This window comes from Brachyistius frenatus, unplaced genomic scaffold (assembly GCF_029030835.1).
Source record: "Brachyistius frenatus isolate BFR_SWC_R1_liver_20210118 unplaced genomic scaffold, ASM2903083v1 Contig_8, whole genome shotgun sequence".
NCBI lineage: Eukaryota > Metazoa > Chordata > Actinopteri > Embiotocidae > Brachyistius > Brachyistius frenatus.
Window position 1 is genome coordinate 5,089,728 of NW_027210607.1, and position 19,154 is coordinate 5,108,881.

The 19,154-nt window shown below is 44.4% G+C and overlaps 1 protein-coding gene across 1 annotated transcript in view; it reads right to left on the bottom strand.

Moving 5' to 3' along the window:
* Positions 1-2,031: 2,031 nt before the first annotated feature.
* ptk7b (protein tyrosine kinase 7b) overlaps positions 2,032-19,154 on the bottom strand; it is a 74,835-nt gene continuing 57,712 nt past the window's right edge. Inside the window, exons 3-20 of the mRNA XM_069690053.1 lie at positions 17,788-17,890; positions 17,409-17,593; positions 15,403-15,550; positions 13,202-13,332; positions 11,282-11,548; positions 10,720-10,856; positions 10,462-10,597; positions 9,621-9,740; positions 9,165-9,314; positions 8,677-8,824; positions 7,902-8,029; positions 6,838-7,038; positions 5,984-6,145; positions 5,552-5,784; positions 5,353-5,433; positions 4,419-4,570; positions 4,113-4,291; positions 2,032-3,902 (exon numbers count right to left, since the gene is read on the bottom strand). Coding sequence (XP_069546154.1) covers positions 3,742-3,902; positions 4,113-4,291; positions 4,419-4,570; positions 5,353-5,433; positions 5,552-5,784; positions 5,984-6,145; positions 6,838-7,038; positions 7,902-8,029; positions 8,677-8,824; positions 9,165-9,314; positions 9,621-9,740; positions 10,462-10,597; positions 10,720-10,856; positions 11,282-11,548; positions 13,202-13,332; positions 15,403-15,550; positions 17,409-17,593; positions 17,788-17,890 — 2,822 coding nt within the window. The 3' untranslated portion in view covers positions 2,032-3,741. The remainder of the gene's footprint in view (positions 3,903-4,112; positions 4,292-4,418; positions 4,571-5,352; positions 5,434-5,551; positions 5,785-5,983; positions 6,146-6,837; positions 7,039-7,901; positions 8,030-8,676; positions 8,825-9,164; positions 9,315-9,620; positions 9,741-10,461; positions 10,598-10,719; positions 10,857-11,281; positions 11,549-13,201; positions 13,333-15,402; positions 15,551-17,408; positions 17,594-17,787; positions 17,891-19,154) is intronic.

A 19,154-nucleotide genomic window follows, 5' to 3' on the forward strand; every position in this document is an offset into this window, starting at 1 on the left:
TTAAAAAAGCGCATACGACGGCGGAGTAATACCACAACCGAGGAACTACTTCCCTCCTTATAAAGAGATACAATGTTTCCTTATTTGGTGCTGTCTCTCCTTATTTGGTGAGTCACAGCGTCGCCTATCGATTGGCTAAGGATTATCTGAGTAGCGCTGTCATTGGTCAAAAGGACACACTCATTAAAATAAATACCAAAATGGTTGCGCTACTGACAACGTCACCGCGGACAAGCAGAGGCACCAAAATAACAAAACATCCAACTTTTATATTCCCCACAGGTTGTATTATGTCACACCACAAACCATGTTTCCCAAAGTTTGAATGCCAAAGGCAATTTAAGGCTCCACATTATATTAAAAGTGACGTGCATATGTATTTTTATATAGATATAGGAGAATATACTCACCTGTTGTTCACTAGTTGCGTTGAAGATGAAGCCAGCCTTATTTTGACTTTGTTAAGAAGTGCACCACTTAAGTAATTGCATTCAACATGCACTTGTGCCACATTATTGCAATTATAGGCCTTTTCCACTGCAGACAGAACTTAGAAGTGTGCCAGCAGGAAAGACACAGGTGTTGGATGGCTGCTTTGTGTCGAAGTGTCCCAGTGGGCGCCGACAGTGAGCCAGCATGCACAATACCAGGACACACATAATTGATCTGAGTTCAGACAATAGTTTTCCCATTGCAACACGTCAAAATATCTCATCTGTCACAGGAAAATCAGTGAAAAGGGTGGTGTCTGACTGTTTGAAATAATGCAGTGAGCTCCACCCACCTGCCACTCCAGGCAGGTTAAAACAGATGCCAAAATTTATGGGATTTGAAAATGGTTTCTGGCAAGATGCAAAGGGGAATTTTAGTGAGGCGAATCGAGATGCAAATACACTTAGAATGAGGTGGAATGGCATTGATAATCTTACCTCATAAATAAGTCTCTGTGTCATGAAAACTCCAGTGACACCTAAAAACCTGCAGGCTTCTGTGTGCACCTCTGCAGTGGAGCCTCTTTATCCATCACTAAATGCTGCTATTCATTATGCACAAACTCTCACAGGTCAAGGGTACAAGAGGAGACCCACGGTGCCTCATTAAGAGCTGAAATAATTTATTATTCCCCAAGATGCTTGTTGACGCCAAACATAAAGCAGAATTTTAATTAATCACACATTTATCAGCTAAAAAAAAAGAAAGAGAACATTTTCACTAACTCAAGACATCATGGACTCATATGGGAAACTTCTTTTACAGCTATAAAAGGCCATGTTTTCTATTCTACTGTAAACAAACTGTAATTACATAAAAAAAATGTTTGGCAAGCTGAAGGGTCACCTAGAGAAGATAAACACCACCCTCTGGTGGTTCATGAGAGAACCTTTTGGATCAACAGTCAAATAAGCCTGCAAATACTTTTACAGAATCACCCAAGTGGTTTTATACAACACAGGCTTCAAGCTATACAGTGCATAAACGTATTATTATTTCTCACTTTTTTCAAAGGCATAGCATATCTTCTAATATTGAGTTTGTACTTCCACCCTCTCTCATTGACTTGCAGAGACTTGTGTGAGAAGGGTGATCCACCTCATTTCGCATTTCATCACATCAATTATGTTTGAGGAACATCATGTTACGTGGTAATGTAGCTACAAGCAGAAGCTGTCAAGAAACTCTCCAGCTGGCTTAACAAGTGGGAAAATGTTTAATGAAAGAAGCTAATAAACATCCATCATTACTTTCACCAATTTTGGTTTGAATACTTGATAACACAGTAAATGTTTAATGTGTTTCTGAAGTTTTGTTGTACATAAATAGTTTTATAAGAGGTCCCAGCTTGCAGCAGCATTACCACATAAACTTGGACCTAAAAAGTCTGATCATTGTAATTTATTATTTTTAAATTGTATATTTACAAAACTGGTTCTGATAATGAGCTATAAGGGTAAAAAAATACTAAAAGAAAATGTGAATATTTTTGAAACTGTCAGTGATGACAGCCTACATTATTATTCACAACACATTGGGTAAAAACACTGTGAACCTTTATTGACAGCAGCATGTATACTCTTGTATATATCTGTGATTATTGTGAACATTTGCTGAAGCAGATTAAAAAAAAACAAAAAAAGAGGACTAGGTGTGAGTGCCTAGCATTCATAAAAACAAAACATTACATTAAAAACAACGTATAAAAACAGGTTCATAAACAAAGGCCATTGCATTTGATTAGATAATGTAAAAAAAAAAAAAAAAAAAAGGGAAACAGTTACAATAATCCTTCATTTACCAGGCACTTAAATGAGTACTGGTGACCTGCAGTCACTCTTTTGACCTCCTTTGTACTTTGTGTGAGCGTCTTCAGCTGCTTACCTGGCCGAACGCACACTGAGATGGACCATGAGAATGAATACATAGCTTAACTACCTCACAGAAGTACCTTTCTATTATACACAGAGTTAAAAAAAAACCAAAAAAAAAAAAAAACAGGACCTTCATCATAAATAAACAGGCACCTGCATGTCCTTCTACACAACATGATAGAAATAAAGAGGGATATTCATTTAAGTGAAGTTAGTGCATGGCTTCTACATTATGTACACATTGCCTGGTGTGATGGTCCACGTTGCAGCATTGCAAAAAACAGCTGGACCCAGAGGGAAACTGTGATTGGACCTCTGAACAGATCACGTCACAGGTTAAACACGTTGATAGGCTGCAACTCAAGACGACATGATGAATGTGGAAGTGACAAATAAGCACCTCAAAGTTAATACAAGAACAGAACACACTCGTAAAAATGTATAAAGCCCACACAGGCACAATCTCATCTATTCAATATATTCCTTGGCTATGAAATGGATCCTTATTCGTTGTTGTTGTTGTTCCTGAAGTGTTACCATGAGTTGCATTACATTTTCCATAAGTTTCCTAACGTCGCAAATCACAAGCGTAACAGATGACAGACCTTCATGCAAACCCCATTCCAGTTGTTCTTTGAACATGCACTGCAGCAGGAGAACAGTGCAGTGCACACACACACACACACACACTCACACACACCCTTTGGGGGATGGTGGTGGGTCCCTGGTGGACAGAGTGGCTCTGTGTCACCTCGAAGGTCAGCGTGGCGGCCTCGAGATGCAGCTGACTGAATTCTAGTTGAGCTGTGGTGGTTGATGTTTAAGAAGCAAGTCACATTAGATCCTTCTTTCCCTTCAAGATTGTTTCTAGCTTCAGGAGAAAACATGGAAGACTTGAGAGGTGAACTTCAAGGGTTTTCATTCCTATTGATCAGAGCCAGGGAAAGCAGTGTGGCCAACATCCCTACGAAGCAGTTCAACGTTCAGGTGAGTGTGTGTGGTGGGGTAGAGGCACTGAGGTCGGGAGGCTCTGCGAAACAGCATGTCTCACAGTGGAACCGCGGGCAGAGGCCAGAGAGGAGGGTCGTCCAGGCAGCGGTTAAGGCAAACTCCTGACACTGCTCACATGAAGCCATTCACACAGACGTGAGTGTGTTTCTGCAGATATAGCAAAGAAGTCTTATCCACACTCTGGATTTTTTTTTTGAAATGCATATTAAAAAAAATTGTTCTCTCCTCAACCCTCTTCCCTGAAATGTGTGAGACTAATAATCCAGCATTCCTGTCTTTGTTTTAGGGGAAGGGGGGGTAGGGTGGGGGAGGAGGGTGTGTGGGGGGGGAGGTTTGGTTAAAGTTCCCCTCTGGTGTGGTTGTCTCAGACTTTGCTGTCCGAGGGCAGCTCTCCCAGGGCGTGGACGATGTCAGTGAAGGAGGGGCGCTCTTTGAGGCTGAGCGCCCAGCAGCGCCCCATAAGCTTGTAGATTTTGGTGGGACATCCGTCAGGAAGGGGCAGCTTCAGCTTCCCTGTCTGCAGACCTGCAGAAGAGAGGGCGGTTAAACTAGTTCAGAAACAAGAAGAAATGGATGTAGAGTGAAGAAGTCCCATGTTTGAAGATGCAACTTTTAATCTCTGACCAATTTAATGACCCTTAAGGATCTCTTTTATTCCTCTCATTTTTTATTTTTATTTTTCACCAAAGCAAAACCTGGACTCTAACTAAACTGCAACAGCATCACCACCCTCACCTTCCAGCACCTCGTCATCGCTGAGTTTGGAATATGGCATTTCCCCGTGACTGAACACCTCCCACATCAACACTCCAAAGGCCCACACATCAGACTTGGTGGAGAAGTCGTCCTCAAACACAGACTCTGTAGGGAGCCAGCGCAGCGGGATCCATGCCTGTCTGTAGTGGTAGTACTCACTGCACACATGCACACAGGAGATGGAAACATATAATATTAGCCGGAATAACACACTGAGAAGAGAGTTCACCTATTTACGATTAAACTGTGTAACTATGATGAAATGCTAAGTGCTTTTTAACGGACCTGTTGTAGACGTCTTTGCTGAGGCTCAGTGACGACACTTTGACGCGCCTCTGACTGTTGATCAGGCAGTTTCGGGCGGCGAGGTCTTTGTGAACGAAGCGGTGATTGGACAGATGCTCCATCCCGTGAGCCACCTGGGCACAGATGGAAACCTGGAGGGAGAGGGGAAAAAGAAATACAAAGCAGAAGAACTGTCAGGGTAAAGTAACTCTGATGAAACATGTCCAATGGCAGAAGAAATATTTTCCAAGTCTCTCCTGGTTACCTGGCAACCTCACAGCAACAACAAGACCCCAGGAGGCTATTGGGTAGAAATAATCACAACCCCCAGTAAAAGCACCTCTTCTCATTTCATTACAAAGAACACACAGTATAAGGTGTTCATGAGTGAACATTTAGTCCTATGCTGAGCTACGCTAACCATCTCCTGACTTCATATTTAACACGGACACGAGAGCAGTTCTGATCTTCTCATCTAACCCTCAGCATTAAAGTTCATTTGATTATTTTACAAAATGTTTATATGATGCTTTAAATCAACATAATCTTTCAAGAAATAGGAACTTCAACACAAAAACATCTCCAGCAACCTTCATATGTTTAACGCTCCGCCCCCAAAGGAAGCAACCTCCTCTTCCTGTCAGGGCATCCTGAACACGCAAGTAACTCAATAATCCATCTTGTGGTACAAAGTGGTATTACAGGAAGGTTAGCATCCTAAATTCAGTTGAGGACTCTGCAACAAAATACATAAACATCTTACATTTAACTTCAACACTGATACATCTTCATTTTCTGAGGATTTAATTTGTCAATTTGAGAATGTTTTAAACTAAATATTTGACAGATTAAAGCTGACAAAAATGTATTTCCGTGTATATTTGTACAGTAGTTGGTGTGCAGGAGGCAAAATGGTGCAACATTCAACACGTACTTTGGTCTTGGTGCTGAGAGGCTGAGACTTGACTTTGTCATCTTTGCTTTTGGAAATCCTCAGGAACTGCTTCAGATCTCCCTGAAATGATGGAAGCAAACACAGAGAGCGGTGTTTAAAAAAAATAAAAAAAATAAATAAAAAAGACTTCTTTTATCTTCGTGTGTGTGTGTGTATGTTTGTGCTTCTGTGTGATTACCAGGTCGTAGTACTCCAGGATCATGTAGTGCGGCTCAGCCTCCCTGCAGAGGCCCAACAGGCGGACGACGTTGGGGTGGCTGAGCTTGGCGAACATTTCAGCTTCGCGGCGGTAGTCGAGCTGCAGCTGTTCATCTCTGGTCTGCAGGCTCTTCACCAGCACCACCGTCTCCTCCTCAGCCTCTTCGATCCCCTTTGCTTTGGAGAGCAGCACCTCACCAAACTCCCCTTTACCTGAGAAAACATTTACACAGCACAAAGCAAATGTCAGAGCAACAGCATAAAAATCAATGTCACGCATCCTGTTTTAGAAGGTGAACGCACTATTAATGGCGCAGCTTAACGACCAGGTCACTTTCTATGAAAGTGTAAGAAGAAGTGACACTCACTCTGATTTAATACATACAAAAGAGAAGTGTTTTAAGTAGTCTACCTAAAGTAGTGATGGTTTGTAGGTTTGTCCGGGCAAAGTGGAGCTTATCGTTGTTGACGTGGCTGTGGCGTTTCTCAGTTGTTGCTATGGTACCCATGTTGGTGAGAGCCACCTCTTCCTGGATCTCAGTGGTGGTGTGGCCATTTTGTTGAACAGCCCCTCCTGAAAAACACAACACATATCCCCCACTGGGTCAAAGATCAAAGGTCAAAGAGACAGGACACATTTAAAAAAAAAAAAAAAAAAAAAAAAAAAAAAAAAAAACTCCAATATTATTTTTAGAACATATATAATTTAATTACAAATTTGTGTGTGTATCTCTGTCTCTTTCTACACAAATATATATATGTGTGTGTGTGTGTCAACACACACACACACACACACACACACAACGGTTTCTATTTGGAACGTAACCCCCGCGAAAAACGAGGGTTCGATCGATATATATCTATATTGCCATATCTATAGAGATATAGTCACAGTATATAGATATTATATATATCTAAAATATATATATTTTTGCATGTCTATCAGTGTACCTATCCACACACACATTTATATACACATATATAACCACACACACACACACACACACACACACACACACACACACACACACACACACACACACACACACACACACACACACACACACACACACAGTATATATCCAATACTTGTTGCTCTGCTCAGATCTTATATTGGTTCCCATTTCATGTGCAATACCCAGAATAAACACAAGATGGCAGCACATGCTCTAAAGTCACAAGATAAAAGGAGAGTACATCAACTACTCACACAACCTCCTGGAGGGTTTTACATCAGCCTAACTTTAAATTTATAGACATTCATACCATTCAGACACTCCATCTCGGGCTCCTCTCCGTCTTGGCCCTTCTGCTGCCTCTTGGCGTGGCGTCTCTTTTTGCAGTAGAACATGAGTCCCAGCACCACAATGATGTAAGCCACAGCCGCTCCCACTGACAGACCAATGGTTTGGATCATCTTGTAAGGAGCTCTGTCCTCGTCTTCATCGGGGAAATGGATTGGTTTGTCTGTTGGGCACAGGAAGCCATTACGGTCAACTACAATACACTCAAGATGTACAAAATGTGGAAACAGATCAAGGTCTTTCACACCACATACTGGGCTTCATCTTTCACCACATTTTGTTGTTTCAGCATCAGTGTTAGCATAAAACAAATGCAAATGTTTCCAAAGCTTTTGGAAATGAAAATTCTGAGAGTAAAAGAGTGGAAGAAGAAAATATGCAAATCACTTCAGATGTGGTTGAGTGTGGATCCCCTGCTGTTTATGACTTCCACAGTTTAACACACATGACAACTATTAAAAAGCTGGCACCCAGCTACTTTGACCTTCAAAAGAAAATGTCAAGTGAGGTCTGTTTCATAGATTAAAAGGTACGTGCACTGAATGTTAACACAGTTAAACCTACTTAAAAACATGCAGTCCTGTCCTGTCATCTTCCCGAGTTGTTCACACAGTTACTGGTCTGACTTTGTTGCGCCGTCACGCTCAGCCCGACAAACATCCAAATTCAATTGTCTCCTAATCTGAGCTAAAATGGAATACCATCCTGCTACTTGTGGAGAAAATGAGTTGACATGGGACACTGATGCGAGTGTGTGATTGTAATTTTCAGATTTAGTCGGCAGACAAGGAGCCAGTGAGTGTGAAGCTTTATTAGATCTGCTCAATCCCATCACCTCAGTGACGGCGTCAAGAGAGCTGGCCGTGATTATTAACCTGTCGACGTGGATGACAGACGGAGGGTGGAGGTTTAATTAATGCCTTCATCCTACACTTGTGATTGCTGTGAACAGCTCAATGTGTGCACCTTTGTTTCCCGATGAAGGAAGCCTGTGTTAATATGTGTGTGTGCGCGTTTTAAACTCACCCACTACATACAGCTGAGCCACCCGGTCTTTGATGCTGCAGCTGTTTCCAGCCACACACGTGTACCTGCCCGTGTCATCTGTGGTGACATCTCTGATCACCAAGGAGCCGTTGGACATCTTCTGGAACCTGGAGAACAAAAATTAATGGGAGATGAAGGTCTGAATGTCCTGATTTAACAGAAAATTAGAGGAAACATAAGGAGGCCAGACGTTTTCTGTGTCTTCCTACAGAAACTGTCATGTTTGTTGTGTTTTGAAATCAACATGTCTTTCACATATTTAGTGGTTGAATCTGAGGAATCTGCCTGACTACTGAAATCCTTCTCCTGAAATAATAAAGTAGTTGTCCAAGGTGAACAAAAGCAATATGGTGTGATATATTTTCATCGTCATAAATTTACAGTATCAAAAGTGTAAAAGCAGCTTTCTACCATAAGAAGTCAATCCACACCCAGGAACATTTTATTATTCCCATCCTAAACCACTTGATTTTTTTTTTTCTGCTCCAACAAGTGCTGTAAGTGAATTCAGGCAAACCTCTTGAATACACAAACTTCTCATAACCTGCTCATTTCAATCTCACGTGTGCCACTTGTTCATGAGAACATGTGTGCTTATGATTTTATATTTTTTATATTTAAACTCAAAACTTCAGTCTGATGAAGTATTTTTTTGTGTTTCATCCTGTGGTTACAGACACACACCTCTGATCATGACTTTTTGAAACCTGTAACGTCATCCATGATGGTTCAGCTCTGAAAGTGTCTCGTTTACCTCCTGTTCTTGCTGATGTCCAGCGTCTTGTCTTTGACCATCCAGTGGATGTGAGGTTCGGGGTCGCCGGTGGCCTGGCAGTGCAGGATGGCTGTGTGACCCTGGTACACTGTTGTATTGTCTGGCTCCACCTTAAAACGAATGTACACTACATGTGCACACATGGATACACAAACAAGCAGAAACTCATTAATGCAACACTTTGGACCACAACTGGGCTACGACACCTATAGAGACCGGAGGACTGTGGTGACTGTGGTTACGATCCCCTCAGCTACTCTCTACAAACCAAAAACAATTCATGACGAGGTAATAAAAACGCCACCAAGTGCACAATAACTGCTGCTGTGTTTGAAACTTGATGAGTATGATCAATGACTGCCTCGTCGAAAAACCACCCTCACGTGTACCGAGACCACGACGACTTCAGATGTTGGTCTGATGACTAATGCGGTAGTTTGACTCCTGATGATGAGCGTGCGGCTTACCGGCCACAGTGAGGGTCACCAGGGCTCGGATCTCCCCCTGGATGCTGTTGGAAGCGATGCAGGTGTAGTTGCCGGCGTCGCTGCGGGTGACTTTGGTGAAGTGAAGCTGGCCGTTCCTCTGCTCGACGTGAGGAGGCAGCTCTCCTCCGTCTGCAGGGGGAGGCAGAGAGACACGCAGGGACAAAGAGGGGGGGTTAGAGAGGGACGAGTCTGGCGCTGGATGTGGACTTCAAGTGGTTAATGTGACTCCAGCACAGACAAAGAGAGGGATGATCTGTGATGATGAATCTTCCGTACAGTCTGTGCAGGTTTCTACATCTTCTTGTGAAAACAGCATTTGTCATCATAACCGTCAAGAGAAATGAATGGGACTACCGCATTTCGGATGAGATACTGTTAAACAGTCATTCCTTATCTGATCTACTGCTCTTCAGGTTAAGTCAGGGGCGTGCTCACCTGCTTTGGTCCAGCGGATGGTGGGGCTCTCACGGCCTTTAGCCGAGCACTGGATGGTGATTTCGTTGTCCAGCTCCAGGCACTGAGAGGGCTGCGGAGTCGGGGTGAACTTCAGCTTCTCTGCAACACAAATCAAAACAACACACACACACACACACACACACACACACACACACACACACACACACACACACACACACACACACACACACACACACACACACATTACACACGTGGTTGTTACATAGGAGGGGGCGGGGGTGGGTGGGTGGGTGGAGTGGGGGGGGGGCAGTGAATGTCAAAATGTCAAAGTGTCTTTTGTGCATCTCACGCTGCAGATGAAATGACACTAAGCTGATGCAAATCATGTTGAGACGTATTCGGGAAAATTGTGGCTACACGCTCACATGAGCACACAGATGAGGTGAGTATGAGAACTGGAGTCTATCAGACGCCGAGATCATGTAAACGGCCCAAAAGAGACTGTGACATGTTGGATCATCTATCACAGTAATGCTTCAGTGGCAGTCAGGAATCTATCATGGAGATAGCGTGTTAAAATGGAGACGGCAAATAAAGCTGCCGCGCATGAGTCACATTTTACACTTCTGTGGGTGTCCTGCAGGACGCCCACATCCACAACATGGACGCCTATTTTAGGAAACACACACACAGGCAGGACCACATTAGTTCTTTTATTTCCTCTCAGCACTGTTCTCACTATACTCGGCATGTGATCTCACTGATCACATCATCTTTCAGTCTGGGGAAGAACAAACAGAATCCGAGTAAAGAAAGTATAATCTACTGCATACATCCCAGTGATTCTCCTGCAGCTTACCAAGCACATTAACTCTGGCCTGCCCAGAGAGTCGGCCCCCCACAGTCCTGGTTTCACAGCCGTACATCTGCCCATCGTACACCTCCACGTTGTTGATCCTGAGGGTGCCGTTAGGGAACATCTTAAAACGAGAGTCCTGGTGGAGAAAAGAGGTGAGTTTACATCAGTATGTTGAAAACAAGAAAGACACTCAGATAAATGTGTGTGTGTGTGTGTGTGTGTGTGTGTGTGTGTGTGTGTGTGTGTGAGATAACTGACCTCGTGTGTGATCATTAAGTTGTTGCGGAGCCAGGTGACCTCAGGCTGAGGGTTGGCCTGCGCGTGACAGTGGAGGTAACCTGGTTTACCTTCTTCTAAATAGCTGTCCTGAGGCCTCGTCACCCACACTGGAGCAGCTGTGGACACACAGACACACACACAGACACATATACAGTTATTATATATACATAATACCTCTACAGCTACATAGCAGTCCCCTGCAGGAATACACAAAGTGTTAATTAGTGCGGCCCTTTGTTCAGTCTAAATATAGTCTCCATTAATACTGCCCATGTGCTTGGTAGATGGTCCTCGTGTTCCCACCGTGCTCCTGACATTAAGGAAGCTACTTACTGTGACATGAGGAAGTGTTGTAATGACCTGAGCTGGAGGAGAGCCCTTCTTGGTATGCTTATGTCATTTTTCAGTCTGGATTTTAAAAGAGTAAACAGTCTGAAGCCACAGAGGACATTTAATAACTGTTTCCACAGTAGTTGTTCTCCTCAGGTCGGGTAAACTGAACCTGACGTTTACATTTATAAAAGGTCTTGGTGCGACTTACTGGCCACGGTGAAGGTGACGTCCTGTGTCCTGCGTCCAGCCTTGTTCTGGGCCACGCAGGTGTAGGTGCCCGAGTCCCCCTCCTCCGTCGGGCTGAAGACCAGATCTAGTTCGTCCTGGTACACTCTGCCCTCCGTGGGCACCCGCTGACCTCCCCTCTCCCACCACACCTCGGGCTCGGGTCTGCCGCGTGGGGGGCGGCAGGCCACCCGCTGCAGGGTGTCCGCTGTGAAAACCTTGGACGTCTTGGGCACCACGTCTTCTATCTCTGTGATGAAGAGCAGACAGAGCGAGCTCGTTTTCAGTGTGAAGAAGCAATTTGAATGCTGAAATTGATTTCCAGTTTCACAAGAAGCTGAATAATCATCAGTCAGTGCTCAAAGCCAGTGAAGCATAACGGATTTGAAATTTCAGGAGTGACCTCAGGCACTTAATTCTAAGTCTGTTAACAGATTTCCTGTCTTGTTAGGAAAAGTTCTCCAATTTGAAGAGCTGCCCGTAGTAATTAGAGAACAAAGCGCACAGTAGGCGCACTGAGAATATAGGTTGTTCTTAGTATGGGAATTAACTCAAGCCCGTGTGAGGTGGGTCATATCAAAACTGGCAGCCGTGTTTCACAAAGTGGAATGGGATCTGTGCTACAAAGACTCAAGACCTCCCACTACTGTGAGGTTTAATACTGTGTGTTCCGAATGGAAGTCATTAATGGTTTATCGGCCAACAACGCTCTGAAAGCTGGTCAGTGGCTGTGACCTTCTGCGAGTCTGAGATCTGAATCAATTAATCAAAACACCAGAAAACACACATTTCTCAGCAGATGAAAGAGGAGGAGGAGGAGGGCCGGGAAATGAATGAGATGGAGCTGTGACGGAGTGACTGTTTAAACTTGTCCCCTAAATACGGAGTTCTACTGTGACACAATCCCCTATAATGCCTGCAGGGATTACCATCAGATTAAGTGAATTAAGGTATTTAAATGGAGCTGTGGTTCACTGGTTTAAAACTGCAGATACAGTCGTACCTCGTTAATCCAAAACCCTTTGGGGAGAAGGGGCCAGTTGAGAGGAATAAAGTGCTTGGGACATTGAAATGCATTGAAATTCCAGCCCTAAGCTTATTCTAAATACTTGACTTGCATGCACTTGCATTTGAAAATGCCAGCTGATTAGTAAAATGAGAATATACTATGCCGTGTTGTAGCTTTAACCCTGAGGAGGCATTTAAAACGTTGTCTCAAGAGGTTACTTTTGAAAACATGGAAACAGGAAATGAGCTGTTGTGTGCAATGATTAAACAGCTTTGATGTGTCTGGACTTGCATGTTACATTATTTTCCCAGCATGCATCAGAAACTAAACTTTACGCACAACAACAAAGTTACATTTCTTTTAAGTTTTGTTTTCACTTTTCTGTGATTTTTAATGCACTTGTCCATTTAGAAATGGTCTGTTCTTGCAAGAAAAAAATAAAATCATGGCATTCCAGCATTTCACAACTTCATGACTACACTGCTCGTTATCCTGTTTAAGTGATACCTGTGTGTTATCTATGTTACTTTTATTGCTTGTTCACAGCCTGCCAGGTGTACTGCTCACTTTGCAGGAGGCTTGTTGGGCAAAACACGCCTGGCAAATAGCTGTACTGTTGGGAGGTAATAATGTGGAGGGGAAGTATCTAAATGCTCCAGTGCAGTTATGTAGTGGATGCAGCTGGGCCGGATGTCAATAAGGGAATGAGATTATCATTGGCAGGATCTGGCTCTAAGTGAAAGAGCCAGAAGAAGAAGAAGCAGCAGAGAGAGATGGAGGGCAGGATAAATATGGAAGCCAAATGCCCCATCTCACTCTCAGATTACAGAATCGCAGGTGTTTATCTACCAACTCAACCACCGCAATTTTGTGTGTGTATGTGTTTATGTATACCCGCTATGAGGAGGGAGGCCTCCAGGGTAACGTGGGATCCTCTGAGGCCATGGCCGACACACTTGTAGGCTCCTGTGTTCCTGGGCTTGACCTGCGTTATGAGTAGAGTCCCATTGGACAGCAGGAACACCCTGTGGAGAAGAGGTTAAACACTTTCTCATGATCGGACCAACAAACAACATAAAAACACATCTAGAACTGAGCACAGCATACGTGATATGGTGATCAGTGCTATTAAAAGGCTGCTTCAGTCGTTTTAAAATTAACCAGCGGTCCACTAAGATGCAACAACTGGAAACAAACCATAATGGAGCGTGGCTACTACCAGGCAACTATAAGTGAACATCACATGTCACAGATAATATGATCTCTGCACAACTGCCTCCTCCAGATCTGTCTCACTGCATCTGAAAATAACTCTAAGCAGTTGTTTTGGCCTGCCAGGAGGAGCACCGTGGAGATGCTCCACCACACAGAACAATTCAAAGAGTGCCAGAAAATTTGGGCACATTTTGACACAAGCCTACTTCTTCATTCTTGGCATGTCACCTATCAGAATTGCCCGATTCAGTAAACCGAAGCCATCTGCTGCTCCAAATCAGTGAATGCTGCGAGTTTGTCCACAGAACACAGAAGAAAAGTGTCCTACATCCTGACAGCTGGCCCCTGAACTCTGCCAGGCTGCCGGGAGTATCGGTGCCAGTGATGGACGCGATGAGAAATAATTAAAGGCTGACCTTAAGCCAGCTTCAGGGATGACCGATAAGGAGTTGCACATCCCGCACAGCACAGACAGGAACTCCACCGACAAATCAACAGCTCATCACCGCTGTATGAGAAAGTCGTCGCACGGGCTCATGGGAAAATTGAAAATGTAAAGTCGAGAGGAATATGACAAAGGCACTGCTGGGTGCTCTGTGAAAGAGGAGTTTTCCAAAAGCAGGATTCATCCAGGACTATATGTGTTTTGACGGTGGGTTCCCTGAGGAGGGCTGATATTTCTGTGTCATCGCCTCTCTTCTTCTCTGTGCAGGAAATGAGCCGAGGGAGCGCGAGTACGCTTCTGCCCGAGAGACTGAGAACTGGTTTGTGGAACATTACTCCACTTCTGAGGTAACGGTCTAAAATAACTACAAAACAAAATGAGTTTTTTTTTTTTTTTTTAAAGGCAATCATCCTCACAGCTACATGTGATCCTGTGATGAAACATTCAGTGTGGCTGAGGTCGGACCCACAGGGCAGAATTTGTCTGTAAAAATAGTCCGGTATATTTCTTCTTAGTTTCATACTTATGAACTACAATCTGCATCAGATATTTAGGGTCTGTCTTGAGGAGGGTTATCTAAACAGCGCAGGTGTGGAACAGATGATATCCCCTGCAGAGAGCTGCATTCCTTCGGCTTTATAATCAGCCCAGATCAATAAACAAAAATACACAAAACACCAGGCTGCCTTGGAGGACCTTATACACACAAAGAGGCCCGGTTTTCACAGGAACAGTCTGTGTGTGTTTTCATATTCATGCTTATTAACCATCCGTCTGCAATCCTGGTGCTGAGTCAGCACTAGACCCGCCTCTGACAGGCTCATTACACAAATGACCAACTATTGATGGTGAAGTCGTTCACCTCTCTTTGCTCAGTGAGCTCAATAATCACTTTGAAATAGACAACCAGGATCTCACGAGGAGCGGGCTGCCTACAGTGTGACCATGTATAAGCATGAAGTGCTGTGAACCTCCAGGCCACACTTGGCACCATGTATAGAAATTGGTTATTATCTCGTGCTTATGTGTTTATGGGGGACATGCTGGTAAGCTGATTCTAGCTCCGGGGTTTTTTCCGCTCGGCGCGCAAACACTGGAGGCCTGCACGGCGTTTTGCGATAGGCTGCACTCAAGTGATGTATAGTAGACTGCAGAGAAACTTTTACAGGGCTCTATTCCAGTAATAACATTCCTTCATGTGCAATTTTTCTTAAGCCCGCATTGAAACAGCACACAGAGAGCCGAGGGCCCGATGCAAGGGTTCCACCTCATTGCATTCAAAGGCAGACCCGATTGGTGCACACTCAGGCACAAAGAAATGACGCTTATATAATGAGAAGGAAAGAAGAGGGGAGAATACAAAGTGAGAGGAAGAACCGGAGGAGTTAGATGTATGCTGAGAAATAAAAGAGGGAGGATTTAGCGGTGAACATACCGGGATTTGTTCACCAGCTGCTCGTTCTCGTGGTACCACTCCAGCGTGGGTGCCGGCTCGGCGGTGAACTGGCAGTGGAACACGGCCTCCTCGTTCTTCAGCACCACCTGGTCCTCGGGAGTGACCACCGGCCGCGGGAAACTCTTATCTGTTGGGAGAGGCAGGGAAACATCTGCACGATTACATCTGCAGGCATCAGACCATCAAGTTCCATCTGTGTGGACGCATCGATCTACTGCGGGCCTTTATTAAAAGCTGCCAACAGCTGCGTGAGGCTGGTGAGCGAGCGGCCTTCAGGTGGCGGTGTGTGTCAACACAGCAGGGGGCCCCAGGGAGACTTAATGAGGTCAGTGAGCAGACCCTGCAGCTTATCTGGACAATCTTCTTTTTTACCCTTGTGGACAAGCAGGATATCATCTCTCTCTCTCTCTCTCTCTCTCTCTCTCTCGCTCTCTTTTCTGTGATAATCTGTAAAGCTATTCCCAGAAATTTGGGGTTAAGACTCAAGTGGTATCAACAACAACAATGTAAACAAAAATATCAATATAATATCGAAAGACCAATCTGATACATAACTTAATGGGTAAACAATAAAGAAGACTTGTCATTTTATATTGTTAACAATGTAGCTTATAGGAGTTTTGTAGTAAATTTCAAATCACCTTAAAAAAATAAATGCTTCAGCTGCATTATTTCCTTCTTTTGTTCATATTCTTCTGACCTTTTCTAACCTACCAGCTGTCTTCAAACCTCCCCGTGTTGGCTGACCCTGGACGCGGCTGCTCTGACCTCCCAAAACCACAGATTTGGTGCGGTACAATCGAGGAGGAGGAGGAGTAATTGCCAAACTGATTTTTAGAGACAAATACAAAGCCGAAAGGGCCTTGAGCTCAACAAAGGAATGGGAACATGAAAATTACCCCCTAATCCAGGTTTATGCGTGTGAGCATTTCAACTCTGTACAGCTAAAGGTGGTACGGTGCCAGTGGCGGTTTTAGGATACGGCTCCCGGTTGGTGTAAAGAAAGAGAAAAGGCGTGCACTCGGAGCACACCTGGCCCACACAGGAAGTCGGTGGGAGGGCCTCAATCTAAAGATCTGTGACGGTGCATTGAAAGTCAGTTTAAATCTGTCAGCCTTTTCTTTAAGGTGAAGCTCTATAGAGGACCGGAGGGTGGCAACACCGTAACTGGAAACTCAACAATTATCCATTCTTCCTCCACCCAGGTGCGAACCCTGTGTGTGTGTGTGTGTGTGTGTGTGTGTGTGTGTGTGTGTGTGTGTGTGTGTGTGTGTGTGTGTGTGTGTGTGTGTGTGTGTGTGTGTTGCAGGTGGCTAATTGAAGTGGAGCACAGCATCAGGTTTCATACACAGATGTGCTGCTGTGTGTACTGTACTTGCTCTGAGGTGCACTGCGAGGTAATACACAGGAGACACAAACACAGAGTAAACAACATAAGTCAGGAAGAGAGCCTCCCTGTACAACAAAGTGTGTGTGAGAGCTGCACTTAGATGAATAGAGAGCCTGCTGCTGATGTTGTTGTCCGCTCTGTACATGTTTATACCGTTGTTTCTGTATAAGAAAGAAGGTGTTAACAGACTCTGCTAATCACATTTGGGACTCTATCACTTTCTCTTCCTGCTCTCGCTCCCTCACCACTAATGGTCCTCCTCTTCTTCTTCGCCATTTCCAGGTGTGGAAAAATTAATCGGAAAGTGGAAAACATCTGATCAAAACAGCAGGCAGCTAGAAGTGAAACATTTAACAGTTGACCAAGAGAAAAGTAATGAGAAGATCATGATGAGAAAACTTGAAATAAAATTTGCTTTTTTTGCTTCTTTAATGAGGTAATTTACTGCTTTTCGGTTTTAGTCTCTTGCAAAATGAATATCTTTGAGGGGCACTGTTACTATTTTCTAATAAAGAAAATCCTAAATAAAAATCTGTATATCATTTATAATTCTTTATAAGTGTATGGAGCCATACAATCACAAGGTGACACACACCTATGATGTTGAGAGTGAAGTTGCTGTTACTGCAGACGTGCCCGGCGGCATTTTTGGCGCAACAGTTGTACAGGCCGTTGTCATCCGGACTGGCGCTCTTGAAGGTGAGCGTCCTCTCCTTGTTGTTGATCTGATGGCTCCTCTCGGTCAGCTTTACTCCGTCCTTGAACCACTGGCACGTCGGCCTGTGAGGCAGAGGTGGAAGAAAGAGAACAGGCGTGAGAGAAGTTCAGGGGGAGATTCAGAGGTGAGGAAGAGGAGGAAGATAAGGTCATGAGAAAGGCCACCAAGGACACAACAGTGGTTTTCCAGGAAAGTCCTCAACATGATCATTAACCCTTGATTCTCTGAACTTAAGGTGGCAGGAGAGGAGACTCACCGTGGGTGTCCGTCAATATGACAGCGCAGCGTGACCGGCGCAGAGCTCTCGATCTCCCCTTCTGAGATGGGCTCCTTCAAAGTCACGCCACCGCTCTCTAACCCTGCGGAGGAACAGAGGAGACTGTGAGTGGGAGGAGGGAAGCAGGCAGGAATAATCGAGTTAAGTGGTCGTCCCGTCGTCTGTCCTCACGGGACACATGACAACGGTAATGGCTCTTACAGGGATGAGGGCAGAGTCGGGCGCATCGCCGTGACTCAGGAGCGGCGAGGCGAAGCAGCGAGCTACCACGTCACTGGGTCGGCTCACATCAGCACACCGCCGTCCTGCTCTCACCACAGCTCACTGGGCTTTTTAAACGGACTTTTAATGGGCGATTCATTGACTTACTCTGTTTAAAGAGAGACTGCCAGAGAAGCCTGTAAAAGGAGGCAGGAGGGAAACAAGCAAATAGAAAACAATGAACATGTTTAGATAAAGCACTTGCCAGTTATAATTTGAAAACCCTGGGATCGTCCATCTTTGGAAATGTCTTCAAAACTGATTAGGTGATTCTACACTATTACTAGAAGGGGATGCCACATCAGAGAGATGAGAGGCATCACACACATGAAACTTGATCAATTGTGTCCGAGTGATGAGAGAACAAATGAAAAAAACTGATGGTGGGACATTGATCCACGGCCGTCTCCTGAGTGGAAGCGAGCGCTGACGGTGAGGAACGAGGGGTGTCATGTGGTTTTAACATTAAGGGTCTGACCGAGCTATACATCACCTACGCACAATATGTCAAACCTCACAGCTGTCCGAGGGTAGATGAGTAGATACTGTCCATCTTTTGATGTTCAGAGGCATCATCCCTCTCTCCTCTAAGCTCACCTCTCTGGTGACCGGAGAAGGCGGTCAACACTAATTGTTGTCAGAGCTATGTTAGGAGCAAAGGCTCATGGGATTGTTCACGTTTACTGCATTACAGTCGCCTTTCCGGTTTGAGTTCACAGAAAGAAGGTGTTTCTTTAACTGCTACCTCGACCCAAAAAACAAGCACTTCAATGCATTTTCAATAAATTTATTATACGATTGACAGTTTGATGCTTATTTTTCAACACTGCTGAAGTTTGATGGAATTACTGCCACTCATAATGTGCGTGACATACTTCATTATCAATGAGGTGGTGTGCCTTGACGCTGGTTTGACCTTTAATGTGCCCTAAGGCACCAAACATGTTGAAACTGTCTGATTTATGGAGACCTCAGTCGTCTCCTCACTGAGTGATACCTCACATTTGGCTGTGATACAGTCTGAGTTTAGTCTTGCAGGAATTCCCCTTCTCCTGCTGTGTGTTGACTACACAAATACTTCATGT